Source organism: Schistocerca nitens, chromosome 2 (genome assembly GCF_023898315.1).
Source record: "Schistocerca nitens isolate TAMUIC-IGC-003100 chromosome 2, iqSchNite1.1, whole genome shotgun sequence".
Classification (NCBI taxonomy): Eukaryota; Metazoa; Arthropoda; class Insecta; order Orthoptera; family Acrididae; genus Schistocerca; species Schistocerca nitens.
The window spans coordinates 302,839,881-302,856,463 of record NC_064615.1 but is presented as its reverse complement, the minus strand read 5'-3'; the positions used below and the strand labels follow the sequence as shown (position 1 = coordinate 302,856,463).

General features: G+C 38.5%; 1 protein-coding gene across 5 annotated transcripts in view; it reads right to left on the bottom strand.

Annotated features, from left to right (window-relative positions):
• Nucleotides 1-16,583, bottom strand: part of LOC126236063 (ATP-dependent DNA helicase Q1-like) — a 156,084-nt gene that overhangs the window by 112,038 nt on the left and 27,463 nt on the right. For 4 of the 5 annotated variants that reach the window (XM_049945111.1, XM_049945112.1, XM_049945113.1 and 1 more), the window contains exons 3-5: nt 14,992-15,165; nt 9,865-10,044; nt 9,581-9,711 (exon numbers count right to left, since the gene is read on the bottom strand). In XM_049945111.1, coding sequence (XP_049801068.1) covers nt 9,581-9,711; nt 9,865-10,044; nt 14,992-15,165 — 485 coding nt within the window. Of the gene's footprint in view, nt 1-9,580; nt 9,712-9,859; nt 10,045-14,991; nt 15,166-16,583 lie in introns of those variants that run through there. The other variant, XM_049945115.1, reaches the window with a different exon arrangement.

Genomic DNA, 16,583 nt, shown 5'->3' with positions numbered 1-16,583 from the left:
TGGGACGAGTCCCATCAATTTGGCTCAAATTGTGAGAGTAGAAACAAGTACATGATGATCCTTTGAAGTTCCTAAAATATTTCGTCTGACTGGGCCAAAGGCAAAGGGAAAATGCTCTCAAAAGTTTTTTGCTTACATTGTGAGTAACGTTGGAATAACTATTGTCCAGTTAGTAGTGGGGTACAGTTGGAAAGTATAATGGAGCGATAATTCAGTAGCTCAAGTTTGATTTTCACTGCTCCCCAATTTTTTTTTATTTTTATTTATTTATTTTTTTTAATTCATTGCATTTTATTCCTCACAAAATTAAATCATGGATTACAAAATTTAAATATAGTTTAACAGTTCAATTTATGTACACAAAATTAATTATACAATTTACAATTAGTTATGATTACTTTAATTTGAATGATGAGAATAGTTAAACAGGGACTGATTTTAAATGATTCATCTCTAACAGTTTGTTGTTTCACCTGTTTTAAGAGATAATGTAACAGTTTTTACAACTGTGAACAGCATTTCACCAAGTGTCTGCGGTGATTTAAAAACTTATTTTATTGGAAAATAGAAACCAAGCAAGGATTTTCTACCAGAGAAGTGACTGGTGAAAATATCATAATTAAAACTTCTGATGAAGATTAAAAAAAAAAAAAAAATGACCAGTGCTCTTTGTTACACTTATTCAATTTTGTAAAGAAAAATGCACAATAACGGACAATCCTCAACAGCTGTGGGTCATGCCGCAACAGCCATAGGTCAAGCAACTGCAGAACAGGTTACTGAAATTATGACTGATAATTTCATAGTAAATGATACAGCTTTAATATTACACACTGAACCAGATGAACAAAATCTCTATGAAGAGGTATGTGGATTTTCTTATTCTCTCTTCCTCTCTGTGCCCACATACACTTTTGCTGTATGCAGTCCTATTTTATTTGTAACAGGTTCCTTCTTCAAGTACAGGCATGAATGATGATGATTATGATCCAGACAAATATTCTTCTCACACTCTGGCATCCCTGGTTCATAAGAAGAAAGTGATCTGTTTTGGTGATACCCGTCCCAAATGGGAGTTCCCATCACTAAAATCACCATTTTCAATCTTGGAGGAGAAAAAAAAAAATCTCCAGATTTCAAGGAAAGAAACAGGACAAGGTGGCACAAGAAATGACGAAACTGCATTCATCAGCTCCAAAACATGGTAAAGATTTCAGGAAGTATAAGGCTGTTACGAACAAGTAATTATGAGAACATTACAACAATGGGCAATGGCAGTTGCATTCCCATATTTAGCAGAAAAATGTCAGTTTATTGCTAGTGATATCTGAACAAAAGCCTTCAAACATAAACATTCAATAAGACAGTGAAAAATCACCAAGTTTGTCAGCAAAAAAGAAGTTGCAAGTTTGGAAGAAACGGTGGAAGCAGCAGAGAAGTTTTATATACAGACAAGACATACAGGGTGATACAAATAAATTGGGAATTTAGAAAATTATATAATTTCACAAAGACAATTTTTTAAAAACATTTATCTGTATCATTTGATAGTAAACATAATGCCTCTTTGGAATACATAAAGTACAATTTATTTTTTGAAGATGACATCTTGCAGGTGAGCTCCTCCTTTAAGCAAACATTCCTGCAGTCTCATTGCTATCTTGTTCACGCTTTGATGCAACATCTCAACTGGAATTTCAGCAATTACTTCTCTGAAATTACACATTCCCCAAACAATTGTTGTAAAGCAGCTGTCGATATTCATGCTGTAAGGCGCAGTGCCTTGCTTTGAGCTTGAGGCCGAAGCAAGCAGATAGATACAATGATTCATACCATCACATAACAGATGTGCTCTGATCCAGTAGCTATCTGCAAGCAGTTATGACTATGGTCGAAAGGTATCAGTATCTTACATTCTACAAAATAATATGTAGTTAAAATATATTTTAGAAACAAAACTGCCCTATTGTGACAACTACAACTTTCATTAATTATTGTTAATTTAATTTGTTTATTAGTATGAATGATGGTGTGAATGGAAAATAAGATAAGAAATTAATAATGTTGTGTCTATTAACTGAGTATGCATTATTGTGAGAGTGAATCATATTCAGGAGAAATTGCAAAGTGCAACTAGCCAGTTTAAGCGACTGGGGAAACAAAAAATATTTTATGATAATTCTGTTATTTAAAGGGGAGTTATAAAAATAACTGTGCATTTTCTGAATTTGTTCATTTAGTAAATTATTCATAAAATCTATAAAGTTGTGATCGGTCAAAGGTAAAAGACTCAGGATTGCACGGTTTAATACTAGTATCAGATTGGCTATGATGTGTATCAGCCAATCAAAGGAAAGTATGTACGAGCGAATTTTGTGGGCTAAAGAATTTCTTTGTGAATTCTAAGGTCCAGTTCAGCACTCAGCCAACATCATGTTCAGATGTGGATATAAGGATCTCTGAATATATGTGTTGGTTTTGCAGAATAATGATCAAAACTTGAGTGTGAAGTGCTGCAAAGTGGATATGGACATGTGAAAAAAATGAACACATGAAATCCCTGTGGCGTGTTATACAAGTAGTGCCCACAAGCTGAACACTTCTGGTGGTTAAACTCTATAATATTTGAGCGAGAATACTGTCATGGTTAATCCATTTTGTAATCCTTTCAGGTAACATGTTCGGTTCAAAACTGTAATCCTTTCAGGTAACATGTTCGGTTCAAAACCATAAGCTGGCTATTACGAGCGACTATGATTGATTGTGAGTGCTGAAACTATAACTTAAGATTAACACAGGCTTAACAGTGTTTTTGTATAAAAAAGTGACAATATATTGAAGTTTTCGCACACAAAGTATCTTTTAATTGATTGCTCAGTTAACCTGATACTGAAAAGCATTTGTTGCTCCTGCTCAATTGATATAATGCTAATAGTTCTACTACAGCTTTTCCAGAAGAAGAACATAATTCATTTTTTACCGGGAAGTTGTGTGGACTAGACAGCGGAAGAAGAAATTCACCATAAAGTGAGGGAACATTATTTCTGTTGGACGAGCGCATAGAAACCGCATTGTTGCATGTGTGTGACCTTGATACATTTTGTTGAAACCAGGTTGTGTCATTAATGTGTGGGAATTTCCGAAGTTGTTCCACAAGAAAGGTTTCCAGTATGGTGATGGAACAATTTGATGTGACTATAACTGCATGGCCAGTCTCATCCTGAAAAAAAATAAGGGCCTATCACATTATATGATAACATAGCAACCACACAGCAACTTTATTGCTGTGCTATGAATGCTTGTGTAATTCCGTAAGATTGTCTTGTGCCAATATCTAAAATTTAGTCTATTAACAAGTCCACTGAGTTGGAAATGGACTTCATCTGATATTCATAGTTTCTTAATAAACTCCTTGTCCTCAATTATCTTTCCAAGCACTAATTCACAGAAGTGCATCTCCAGAACATGATCACTGATTATCAGTTCCTGGATGATCTGCAACTTGTACAGATGGCATTACAAGTCTTGCACTAATATTCTTTGAACACTTGAACTATGCAACAGTAAAGATGCTGTGTAGTGACAAATTGACAGGTATGGACTTCCTATGACAGCATTTCAAACAATTTTTATATTGTGCAGTATATGAACCATTTGCAAACAGCCTGGAGGCTTCTTTTTCATTGCCAAACCAATTTCCTCAAAATTACATATCCATGTTTTAATTGTATGTGTTGATGGAACACAATCATGGCAGATTAAATTAAAATGACAGAAGAATTCTCTATGTGCTCCCTCAACACAATAACTATTCTCGTAAAACACTTTGACTGCAGATGCACATTGCACAACACTCCTAGCATCAGTGATAACTACATGGGAAGGTATCATTGACAGGATGCATACTCTATTCAGTGCTACTAATCACCCATGACTACCAACACAACCTTCAATATTTCCCATTTCTCTGAATCACCCTGTATAATTCCAAACTTCAACCTTGATTATGTAATTAACACTGACCAGACTGGACGCCAGTATGAATCAGTGTACAGCAGCACACACAACTACAAGAGTTCGAAGACCATTTTGGTGAACAAACTTGCTCTCTCCCAAATCATCCACTGTTGCACAGTACAGTACAGTTCAATTGCTTGATGGAAACTGTTACCCCTTGTGTTTTTATGTATGTTAGAGCCTGGCACTAAATTTGGTCCTCGAGTTGCTGGTACCGTGAAAAAAATCAGAAGAATAATATAAGAATATCATCGTTACTTGCTTCAAGTCAGTAACACTAACAAAAGAGCTTTATGAAAAGTTTCTGGAAACAACATTTAAAAACTTACATTGCTAACAACAACTTTGTTCTATTGGTGAATTCGTGAGGTGGCCAAGCAGATTTTACAGTGTATGATGAGACATTTGACAATGAGGAAGATCATTCCACCCAAAAGTACTCGTCTTGCTCAACTCTGTGATGTACACTGATCATTCAGAAGATTATCACCACCGACTTACTACCAATATAAACCCAGCTGGGTAACAGCAGTGTCAACTGGCAAGGAATGACTTCTAGTCAGACACATGCATGGTGCATGTAGTATCAGTGAACATGCTGTCCTTGAGTAGAATGGGGAAGCCGCACACTCTATCCAAGTTTGACTGGGGGCAGAGTGTGATGGCCCAGAGACTTGGCAAGAGCATTTTGGAAACTCCACAACTTGTCAGATATTTGAGGAGTGCTGTGGTGTCTTCCACATGTGGCGAAACCAAGGTGAAACCACATCCAGGCATCATGGGGTTGTACACGGCCATCCCTCATTACTTTTTGTCCGAAATTGTAGGCTGGGCAGACTGGTAAAACAGGAGGCGAACTGTGGCAGAAGTAACATCGTAATTTAATGCTGGGCATGTTAACACCATGACACCGGCAACTACAGCTAAAATGGGCACGTGACTATTGGCATTAGACATTGGCGCAGTGGCAGAGCACTGCATGGTCTGGCGAATCCCACTACCTTCTTCGCCTTGCCAATGGGAGGGCGCAAATCTGTCATCTTCCAGGGGAATAACTCCTTAACACCTGTACTGCAGGACGGAGACAAGCTAGGGGTGGCTCCATTATGTTCTGGGGCACACTCACGTGGACATTCATGGGTCCAGTGGAGCTCGTGCAAGGTATCATGATGGCCCAGGTGCATCGCACACTGGTTGCAGACCACATACACACCTTGATGGTGCTTATGTGTCCCAATAACAATGGTGTTTTCCAATTAATGTGTTGATCCCCCCAACCTATCAGATCTGAACCTGAGCGAATACATCTGGAAAGTGATTGAACATGGCATCAGAGCTCATCACCCTCCTCCCCCGAATTTACGGGAATTAGGTAACTTATGTGTGCAGATGTGGTGCCAACTCCCTCTAGCGACCTACCAAGGGCTCACTCCTTCCGTGCAATGATGTGTTGGTGCTGTTATCCATGACAAAGGTGGGCATACTGGCTATTAGATAGGTGATCACAATGTTTTGGCTGAGCAGTGTATATTTTTATCGCAAAGTCAAAGTTCTAATTAAAAGATTAAAAAGTGCCCCTGATTTTCTACAACAGCAAGAATTATTGTCAAGGGAAAATGCAATTAAAATATGTTTGACATGCACAATCAATTCAGTGCTCTTGTTTTCACCCCAGTGATTTGAAATGCTTGGTATGCATCAAAACTGTCAGAGGAAAGACCTTCGTTTAAAAACATGAATGAAGTATGCTTTCCACCGAAGCATAGTTTAGAAAAATGTTCTTGCTCATAAAGTGCATTCACAAAATGTGTATGATTTGAACAATATTTATGTTTTAAATGTTTCTTTGATGATTAGCACCCAAAAACACAATATAATTGCCTGTAAGACGTAAAAGCAGGTAAATCATTGCTAGATTTTTCAAAAATATTACTTTCATTCAAAATTTCGCCCAACTACAAAAATTAACTGTTTAGTTATAATCATTATTCAAATTAAAGTACTCTAAATTGTATGTATTAATTTTATGTATATAAATGGAACTGTTACACTATATTTAAGTTTTATAATTTATAGTTTAACATTGCAAGGAACAAAATACAATCAATGAAAGAAAAGTAGCAACAGCAATCAAACTCAAGCTGCCAAATTATCAGTGTGTACACTTACTGACTGCACCATGCCACTAACTGTGCAACTGTTATTCGAACATCACTCACAAATAATCTATAAATTTTTGAGAGCATTTTCTCTTTTCCTATGTCCCACTCAGACAAAATATTTTAGGAACTTCAAAGGGTCATATACTTGCTTCCACACACAGTTTGAGCCAAATCAGCAAGACCCAACATGTGCCCTCCCCTTGCGAGGGTGTAACAGCCTCTGCTTCCTCAGCATTTTTCAAATTTCATTGCTAAACCACAGTGGGCGTTTTTCATCCTAAATTCACTTGCTAGGCACATGCTTCTCCAGAGCGCAATTCATAATCAATTAAAACTTTGCCCATAATTCTTCTACGTCCATCATACTGGAACTAAATTATGTCCATTCATTGCCTAAGTAGGGGGCTAACACCTGCTTATATGCTCTTTCCAGCACAAATACTCTTCTACCCTTCTTGACAGATTTATTAACTTTAGCAACCATCATCACTATGATGATGATATAACCATTAATCCGTGTCTCTATACTGACACTGTTGATAAGGTAAGGCCTGTTTGCAGCTACAAGGTGTAAAACATTTCCGTACCAATAAAGAGCAGACAGTTTTGTGACAACTAGTGCCTGAGGCATTATAAGTCATGGAATAGCATATAACGTGCTAGTGAGTATTACAACCAGAGTAGCCAGTCACAATAGTCTTTGTCTTGCACGTTGGTTCAGCCTTCACTGAATTTCTTGCACCTTCTTTCCAACCACACTCTCATAATGTTAGGTCAATACACATGACTCAGCTCATGGTGTCTCTGCTGGTGTTTGCTTCTGAGAAAATAGAAATACAACCGCATTATGCTCACAATTGGTTGGAGGCAATATTAGCACTCCCATTTTTTCCTAGAACTGTTACATAAAAATGACATCAGAACACTTAAATTGCACCACATTATTGCCTCATACCCCTTCTCTATTACTATGCACATGAATTCCAGTTTATCAACATGGCGGCTCTGGACGCAATCACAAATTTTTCTAGATGACCTTTGTATTTTTCATATTAGCTAGAAAATTGTAGTTCTGAGGAATTATACAGTTGAAAACTTAGCAAAGAAATTAAATACTTTGATATGAACATCTTATTCTCAAAATGAGAATCAATTACAAGCCCTGCAACACTGTGTAAATAAAAGGCATTCTGACTGTAAGAACAGTGTGATTTATTTTATAGAACAAAGCATTGTAATGTCTAGATCATGCCATTTTTACTTTTCATTCTCTCTTAAACCCTTCCTAGCCTCATACTGTATCTCCACTGCATCATCGTCCCACATAACGTATCTCTGCAACTGTGTCCCCCCCCAAGTGAAACGTGTTTTGAAGTCCATCCCAAACACAACTGGCCCTTTATTCACATGAAGTAATGAGGGTATCTCATTTCACTCCATATTTCTAGATGTCCAGAAGACTTTCAGCATTGTTCCTCATAAGTGACTTCTAATCAAACTGCGTGCCAGCTGTGCAACTGGATTCGTGATTTCCCATCAGAATGGACATAATTCCTACTAATTGGAGTGAAGTCATCATCAAGGGAAACAGGAGCTACATCTGGCATTCCCCAAGGAAATGTTATAGGCTCTGTGCTGTTCCTTATCTATACAAATGATCTGGGAGACTATATGAACAACCCTCTTAGACTGCTTGCAGATGATGCTGTCATTTATCATCTAGTAAGGTCACCAGATGAGCAATCTGAATTACAAAATAACTTGAACAAAATATCTGTATGGTGCAAAAAGTGTCAATTGACACTGTACAATACAAACTGTGAGGTCCTCCATTTAAGTACAAACATGGAAATGAGCGTTTGGCGTCATTGGCCGGGAGGCCCCTTACGGAACACGTCCGGCCACCTTGGTGCACGTCTTATTACATTCGACGCCACATTGGGCGACCTGCGCACCGGGTGGGGATGAAATGATGATGAAGACAACACAACACCCAGTCCCTGAGTGGAGAAAATCCCCGACCCAGCTGGGAATTGAACCTGGGTCCCTTAGGACGGCAGCCCGTCACACTGACCATTCAGCTATCGGGGTGGACATGAATCCATTATATTTCCATTACAAGATAAATGGTGCAAATCTAAAGTATCTCACTTCAAACAAACACTTAGGGATTACAACTGTGAACAACTTAAATTGGAAACAGCACAGAGAAAATGTTGTGGGGAATTGAAACCAAAGACTGTGTTTTATTGGCAGAACATTTAGAAGATGCAACAAACCTAGTGAAGAGACTCTCCACACTATGCTTGTCTGTCCTCTACTAGAGTATTACTGTTTAGTATGGGATACTTACCACGAAGGATAGATGGAGGACATTGAAAAAGGCTGAAGAAGAGCAGCTCATTTTCTATTATCGTGAAATAGGGATGAGAGTTTCATGGATATGACGTGCGAGCAGGATGGCAATAGGAAAAACAAAAGCACTTTTCGTTGCACCAGTTATCTTTTCACAAGATTCCAGTCACCAGCTTTCGCCTCAGAATGTGAAAATATTTTGTTGACTCCCACATACGTAGGGATAAATGGCCATCATAGTAAAACAAATAGAAAATAAAGAGAAAGATTTAGGTTTTCATTTTTCTCATGTGCTATTTGAGAGTGGAACGGTCGAGAAATAATCGAAAAGTAGTTCCGAGAAACCTCTGCCAACCACTTGGATACGGATTGCAGAGCAGTGATGCAGATGTCAGTAGCTTTATATTCTTATTTCTTTACACACACCACTCACTCCAATAACACAATGTTTCCAACTTACTCAAAATATCAATTAAGCAGTGACAATCACTCTACAAATGTTCAAAAACTAATTTCCATTCATCTGGCATTTTATTAGTGTAAAGCATAATGGCCATACATATTGTACACTACACATTTTGGAAAATATTCAGTGGCATTCACTAGTTTATTATAGGTTAATGACACCCAATGCTTAAGCTCCAGCTTTGCTGCAACTAAGCAAAATTTCATGCTTATTTTCTATCTGCTGTAAAAATACTATTGACATTAAGACAAATTTGAAAATGAGAGTAGCCCACTGTGATTTACTAACACAACATATACATATTATTTTGTACATGGCTCTAATTTACAGAAACTATAGTATGTATTTTTTAAGGACAAAGTTCAGTCATCAGTTGCAAATAATTTTTTTATGCTTTACCGGTTTTGATAAATTAATTTGCAATCTTCAGAAGCTTAGTATGGGTTTAGCAGATGTCAACATTTTATTTACAGAAGCATAATGCCATGCTATGTCCAGAAATGTACACATTTTATTTAATTATTTGAAGCACAGACTGACAATTTACAGTAACTGTATCAGATGTATCATGTGTACTTACTGCCTGTATAGAGTTAACATCTGCTTTTGTAGCTGTAGCAGTTAACATCTCTGCTCCCACTTTCAGAGCCTTTAATGCCATTATCTGGTCTTCCATCAGAGCAATTAGTGGTGAAACTACGAGAGTAACACCTTATAAAACAGAAAATACACATTAACCAACCTTTTTTTAAACAACACAAAAAGCATTAAGATATTTCACCACATTATTAACATGAAAAGATCAAGAAGATAAACTGACAAAAGTGAAAAGTACACAGAACAATGTAGTGTTACCTACCTTACCTTTAGAAACTACACCTGGCAACTGGTAACATAGACTCTTTCCTCCCCCAGTAGGCATAACTAATATTGCATCTTCCTTTGACAAAACAGCATTAATAGTAGACAACTGTAATGAACGGTAGTCTGTCAGGCCAAAAACCTTGTGCAGTGCTTCATCAAGCTGTTTTGACCATGGAAATTCTGGACCAAACAAAAATATATAAATTTAGTCAGTGTTTCCATAAATAGTTATAGATTAGATTAGATTAATACTTGTTCCATAGATCATGAATACGACACTTCGTAATGATGTGGAACGTGTCACGTTAATAAAAGATGTCTGTACAAGATATTACATTACACAAAATATTGCATGACAGGGCAAACCACACTATTACTTTAGAGCCTTCCTAGTAAAACTAACATATATGAACTGCCTTTGACTCACAGAAGACCATTACAATTAACCTTACTCAAAGACAAAAAGCAAAGAGCTGATAAAAGTGGTTATAGCCCTTAACACATTTTATCACTTATCTCTTGATGTGTCATAGCACTATTGTGTAAAATCTCTTGGCACACTATATTGTCACTGCAGTCTTTTCCACATGCATGACAACAAGACAACTTGTCAAAAAATAATTGCAATTAATATGCTGTTATAACATATGTACGTAATGTTAGACATTGTGTTGTACACTCCTGGAAATTGAAATAAGAACACCGTGAATTCATTGTCCCAGGAAGGAGAAACTTTATTGACACATTCCTGGAGTCAGAGACATCACATGATCACACTGACAGAACCACAGGCACATAGACACAGGCAACAGAGCATGCACAATGTCGGCACTAGTACAGTGTATATCCACCTTTCGCAGCAATGCAGGCTGCTATTCTCCCATGGAGACGATCGTAGAGATGCTGGATGTAGTCCTGTGGAACGGCTTGCCATGCCATTTCCACCTGGCGCCTCAGTTGGACCAGCGTTCGTGCTGGACGTGCAGACCGCGTGAGACGACGCTTCATCCAGTCCCAAACATGCTCAATGGGGGACAGATCCGGAGATCTTGCTGACCAGGGTAGTTGACTTACACCTTCTAGAGCACGTTGGGTGGCACGGGATACATGCGGAAGTGCATTGTCCTGTTGGAACAGCAAGTACCCTTGCCGGTCTAGGAATGGTAGAACGATGGGTTCGATGACGGTTTGGATGTACCGTGACTATTCAGTGTCCCCTCGACGATCACCAGTGGTGTACGGCCAGTGTAGGAGATCGCTCCCCACACCATGATGCCGGGTGTTGGCCCTGTGTGCCTCGGTCGTATGCAGTCCTGATTGTGGCGCTCACCTGCACGGCGCCAAACACGCATACGACCATCATTGGCACCAAGGCAGAAGCGACTCTCATCGCTGAAGACGACACGTCTCCATTCGTCCCTCCATTCACGCCTGTCGCGACACCACTGGAGGCGGGCTGCACGATGTTGGGGCGTGAGCGGAAGACGGCCTAACGGTGTGCGGGACCGTAGCCCAGCTTCATGGAGACGGTTGCGAATGGTCCTCGCCGATACCCCAGGAGCAACAGTGTCCCTAATTTGCTGGGAAGTGGCGGTGCGGTCCCCTACGGCACTGCGTAGGATCCTACGGTCTTGGCGTGCATCCGTGCGTCGCTGCGGTCCGGTCCCAGGTCGACGGGCACGTGCACCTTCCGCCGACCACTGGCGACAACATCGATGTACTGTGGAGACCTCACGCCCCATGTGTTGAGCAATTCGGCGGTACGTCCACCCGGCCTCCCGCATGCCCACTATACGCCCTCGCTCAAAGTCCGTCAACTGCACATACGGTTCACGTCCACGCTCTCGCGGCATGCTACCAGTGTTAAAGACTGCGATGGAGCTCCGTATGCCACGGCAAACTGGCTGACACTGACGGCGGCGGTGCACAAATGCTGCGCAGCTAGCACCATTCGACGGCCAACACCGCGGTTCCTGGTGTGTCCGCTGTGCCGTGCGTGTGATCATTGCTTGTACAGCCCTCTCGCAGTGTCCGGAGCAAGTATGGTGGGTCTGACACACCGGTGTCAATGTGTTCTTTTTTCCATTTCCAGGAGTGTATTTCATGTTACAAATGCATCTATATTTTTTCAGTTTCACAAGGACTATGCACATGATCTGCAATGTGTCATTTCTTTTATTTATTTGGTCCATGTGATATGAAATCATCAGTGTGCTACAGGTGTGTTAATATTTATACTGGGTAAATTATGGTTTACAATATATTGCAACAGGTTATTATAAAATTTGCTTCACTGGATAGTTCATGTGTTGCACTTAATCATAACCAGCACATTTACAGTTCTAGGTATTGTTTTACAAGTAAGAACAGTGCCACAGCAAATACAGTATGGCCCATAAAATTGTGGATAGTTTCAGTAAGCTTTACACCTGTGGGGTGCTTATTCAACAGCTGAAGGCCCATGTAGTTTATCTCTTTGAACAAAGTCATGTATTAGCATGTAACAAATACAGGTTTGAATTTATTATAGTGTAATGATTGTGAATTTCACTGTTTTTCTTCAGTCTGCATTCAGTTGGAACTATGAGATTTTTTGAGGATTTTACACTCTCAAGAATATATAAGCAGGTAGTGTTAGGATTTCCAGTTTCCTAAAAAATGGGTTTGCCACAGTCTCTAATTTGCTTTCATTAATGTTCCTCACGGTTCTCTTCTTGATTTGGAAAATGATAAGAGCAGTTCAAAAATTACCTGGAATATCAAATTATATCTTAAGTGAACTTGTTATGTATGTACAGTATGCCCTTTTTACTGTTTTCTGAGTAGTACATGCTCACACCACACTTAAGGCATAGCAGCTAGTACTTATTTTAACATTTGTCTGGTCAATATATTCATTCCATTTCAGATTATCTTTTAACCACAGATCCACAACTGTGAATTCAGTGATAATTTCTATTGGTCGCTTATTAATTGTTGCAGATAGTTGACTGGGTTTGTATTTTGTGTGATGCCAAACTTAGTGAAACACTCTTTATAACAATGATCGTAAGTCTGCTGTTTATGGCTCAGTCGCTAAGTTTCTAAGTAGCTAAGTTCACAGTATTCTGTGTTATCCTCTTTAAGGAAAACAGTTCTATCCTCTGCAAATAAACAGTTCTGTGGGGATCAATATTCACGCTTAAGTTACTGATATACAAGAGGAATATAAGAGGTCTCAGTATCAAGCCCCGAGGCACACCTTGCTTGACTGTTTTACTTCCAGATAAACATGTCATTTGCTGAAATAAGTTAGTCATCTGTACATGTCATACTGAACCTCCTGTACACAACTGCTTAGGAATGATGCAATCCATTTGTTTGCGAGTCCTCTGATATCATGCTGTTCAATTTTTTGCAGCAATAATTTATTATTCACTGTATCAAAAGCCTTTGACAGACCTATAAATATGCCTGTGGCAGGTTACTTTGCATCCAAAAGATCTAGTACCATCAAGTTACCTTCCATTAGGAATGTGGATACACTCCATGACTGTGATATGACATTGGCTTTGCAGAGAAACGTGTTCTTCGCAAAGCCTACTTTCATTATACAGTAGTCTTGAAAGAATTATGACAGAAGTCCGAACAACAGGGGACTGACGGACTAGGACATGTATTGAAAGTATTAAATAGTGTGCACTGATAATGGCTAGGCACTTGCTGAAATCCAGATTTGCTTTAATAAAGCCTGAAAGAAAAGGATGACTGATTGCTGTGCTCCATCATTTTGAATCCAGTATCATATTAATTCAGCCATATACAACTGTTTGTGTAGACTTGTGTCTAAACCCACGCTGAGGTACATGTATGCTAGTACAACTTTTTTGCCAATGAAGCCCATCAGTTTTTTGGGCATTTTTTTTTCTCAAATATTTTACAGACGCAGGCCAATAACTGTTCATGTCCATTTTGTCATGTTTTTTTAGAAAATGGGAATTACTTTTGTCTTTCTCAGTGACTCTGGGAAATTACTTGCCTGCAAAGAACAGTGACAGATGTGAGTTAGTGGTTCAGCAATACCATAGTATGCCCGCATTTTTTGGCGATCGCTGGAACACCATCGAAGCCAACTGCATAAGAACTTTTTAACCCTCTGAAGGCTTTTCATTGCTACCTTTAGTGATTGTACTAAAAGACATTGACTCTTTGCACATGCAAATTTTTTAGTTTTCTGGTTGATATTTTGTGACTGCATTACTTTTAGTTAATGCCTGAAAAGAGTTTTCTGACAGTGGTCACCAAAGTTTCCAGATTAGTTTGCTACTTTATTGTTGTGTTTAATTTCTATGTTTGCGTGCATGCTTTGTTTTACCCTCTTTCTCTTCACACAATACTCCAATCTGCTTTTACTTTGTTGTTGTGTTTGTCAAGGTACTCATCACTGTGCAACCTTTTGCCTGTCTTATCACTCCTCAGGATAGAAACATAATTTTTATAGTATTTGAGTAACTGAGGGGAGCTATTAATTTTTTTGCACAACTTGTGGAATATTCTTTCACTCTGGCAGGAGGTTTTTATAGCTGGTGTAATTCATTCTTGTTTCCCTTAAACCTTACTGGTTTTTTGTGGAAATGCTTCTTCAAAGCTGTGCCATTGGCTGCATATATCTCTGTTCACTTTTACTTACTAAGTAGGCTGCTAAGTTTGTTTAACTTACCCTGAGTCAGCATTATCTTAGCATATGGGATGAGTTAAGCTACACCAGTCATCACCAGAAATTATACGATGGCCAGTTTCCACCAGAAGTTGGAGTATTTCATTATTCGTTCCACCTTTCTGTTCTCCCATGCACTTACAAATACAATGAAGTATTACTGTAGCTGTTTTGAGAAAGAAAACCATGGTACTGACTATGTCATGGACTCACAGACTCTTTAACAAAGTTTCAAACCTCTGATACTGTCTTCCTTTTATAAATATTTACATTGAAAATCCAGCAATTTCTTAAGTATTACAAAAACATTAATGTCAGGAAAGGTTCACCTCTCTCAATCCCATGTTTAATATTAATGGATTTCCTGCCATTCATTTGTGGAGTAATTACTCTTGCAAGTACTGAAACTAGATTATTTAGAAAAGTCCTACCTTTTGTATCCCATTTACGACTTGCTGCCTGCTCGCTTTTCCTCAAAAGCATTTCATCCTTCAGTTTTTCTTTCATTTTCACCAATGCATTTTTTCTCTCCTGTAAACTTTGAATTTTAGCTTCAATTTCTTGCAGTTCATAATCAACTGCAGCAAGCTTTTCCTCCGCAGTTGCTGAAAAGGGATAAATCATTTTAAAATGCATAAAGCAGGTAATATCTACAGTCTGTAATATTGGTGTAATTACATGATTTCAAAGTATTAATACAGCATGTGATCAAAGAATTAATATGATATATGATCAAGGTCATGCGTAGACATAATTACTTGACTTTTTATTTGAATATAAAAGAAAGAAAAAACATGGAACTTAATATTTTTGCATGCAGAACAGGGACGTTTGTTGTTTATGAGAGATTGTAACAGGACTTATGAGGTCCCCGTTGTAATTAGGAGTTCTTCCCATTAGTTAGAGGTCAGAAGTCCAATGAGAATTTTGCTATCTTAATTAATTAGATGCACAGCTCTATCAAAGGAAACAACCACAGACTGAAAACTGTTGAGCCAAAACACATACACAAAGTAAAACAGTAATACTAGTTATCTCTTATGAAATTAGTGTCGACAATATTATGGAATGGATAGATCGTTACTCCCCATATAGAGCAGATGTTGAGTCGAAAACAGGGTCAACAAAAATACTGCTATAAACATGAGCTTTTGGTCTATAGGCCTTCTTCTAACATAGAAAACACACAAATTCATGCAAGCACAACACACACACACACACACACACACACACACACACACAAACACACACACACACACGAGCACTGTCTCTGGCCACTAAGGCCTCAGTGGCCTCAGGTCTAAAGCAGTTTTCCAGTTGTGCCTGTCTGTGACTCAACATCTCCTCTAAAAGTAGCAAGTAGCGAGTAGCAATATATCCTTTCCATAATATTGTCACTACTCCATCCTGGATTTTCCACTGTTTAAAATTAATGCAGAGTTAGACAGAACTTGTGTCATTTTTGGGAGCTTCTTACAAGACTCTAAATTACTTGTTATTGCACTTGGGAACAACGACAAAAGTTATTCTGGTACTTAGCCAAATTGCAAATAACAATTTCATTTTTGGCCCACTGCATACAATTCTGCAAAACATTAATTCATGCTTTCTAGTGTTAGTCAATTTTTACCTATGGCTAAATCCTCTGGGCTTTTTTGTCTCACATCTGAGATGTGTGGGGTGAAACAGATTGCTATCTGTTTAAAATTCAAACTATGGGTTGCCCAAACATTAATTAAGAGAATCAACCACATTCCTATCTTTTATGAATATAAACTCATTTTTATTTAAGTTCGGGGATGCAGTGTGAGGCTGTATGGTGACACCTAGACAACTTACAGGCATTTATAGGCCACAAGTTCTCACTGACGGTAACACAGCTCTGAATCAGTGCTAGCACAAGTTGGTAGCTAACCACCTTGGGCACATTTAAGTCCTACAGTGAACTAGAAGCTAAAGCAAAAGAAGATAAGCTTGCACCTGGGAGGTCATCATGTTGAATTAATTTTCATGTTCATATCTA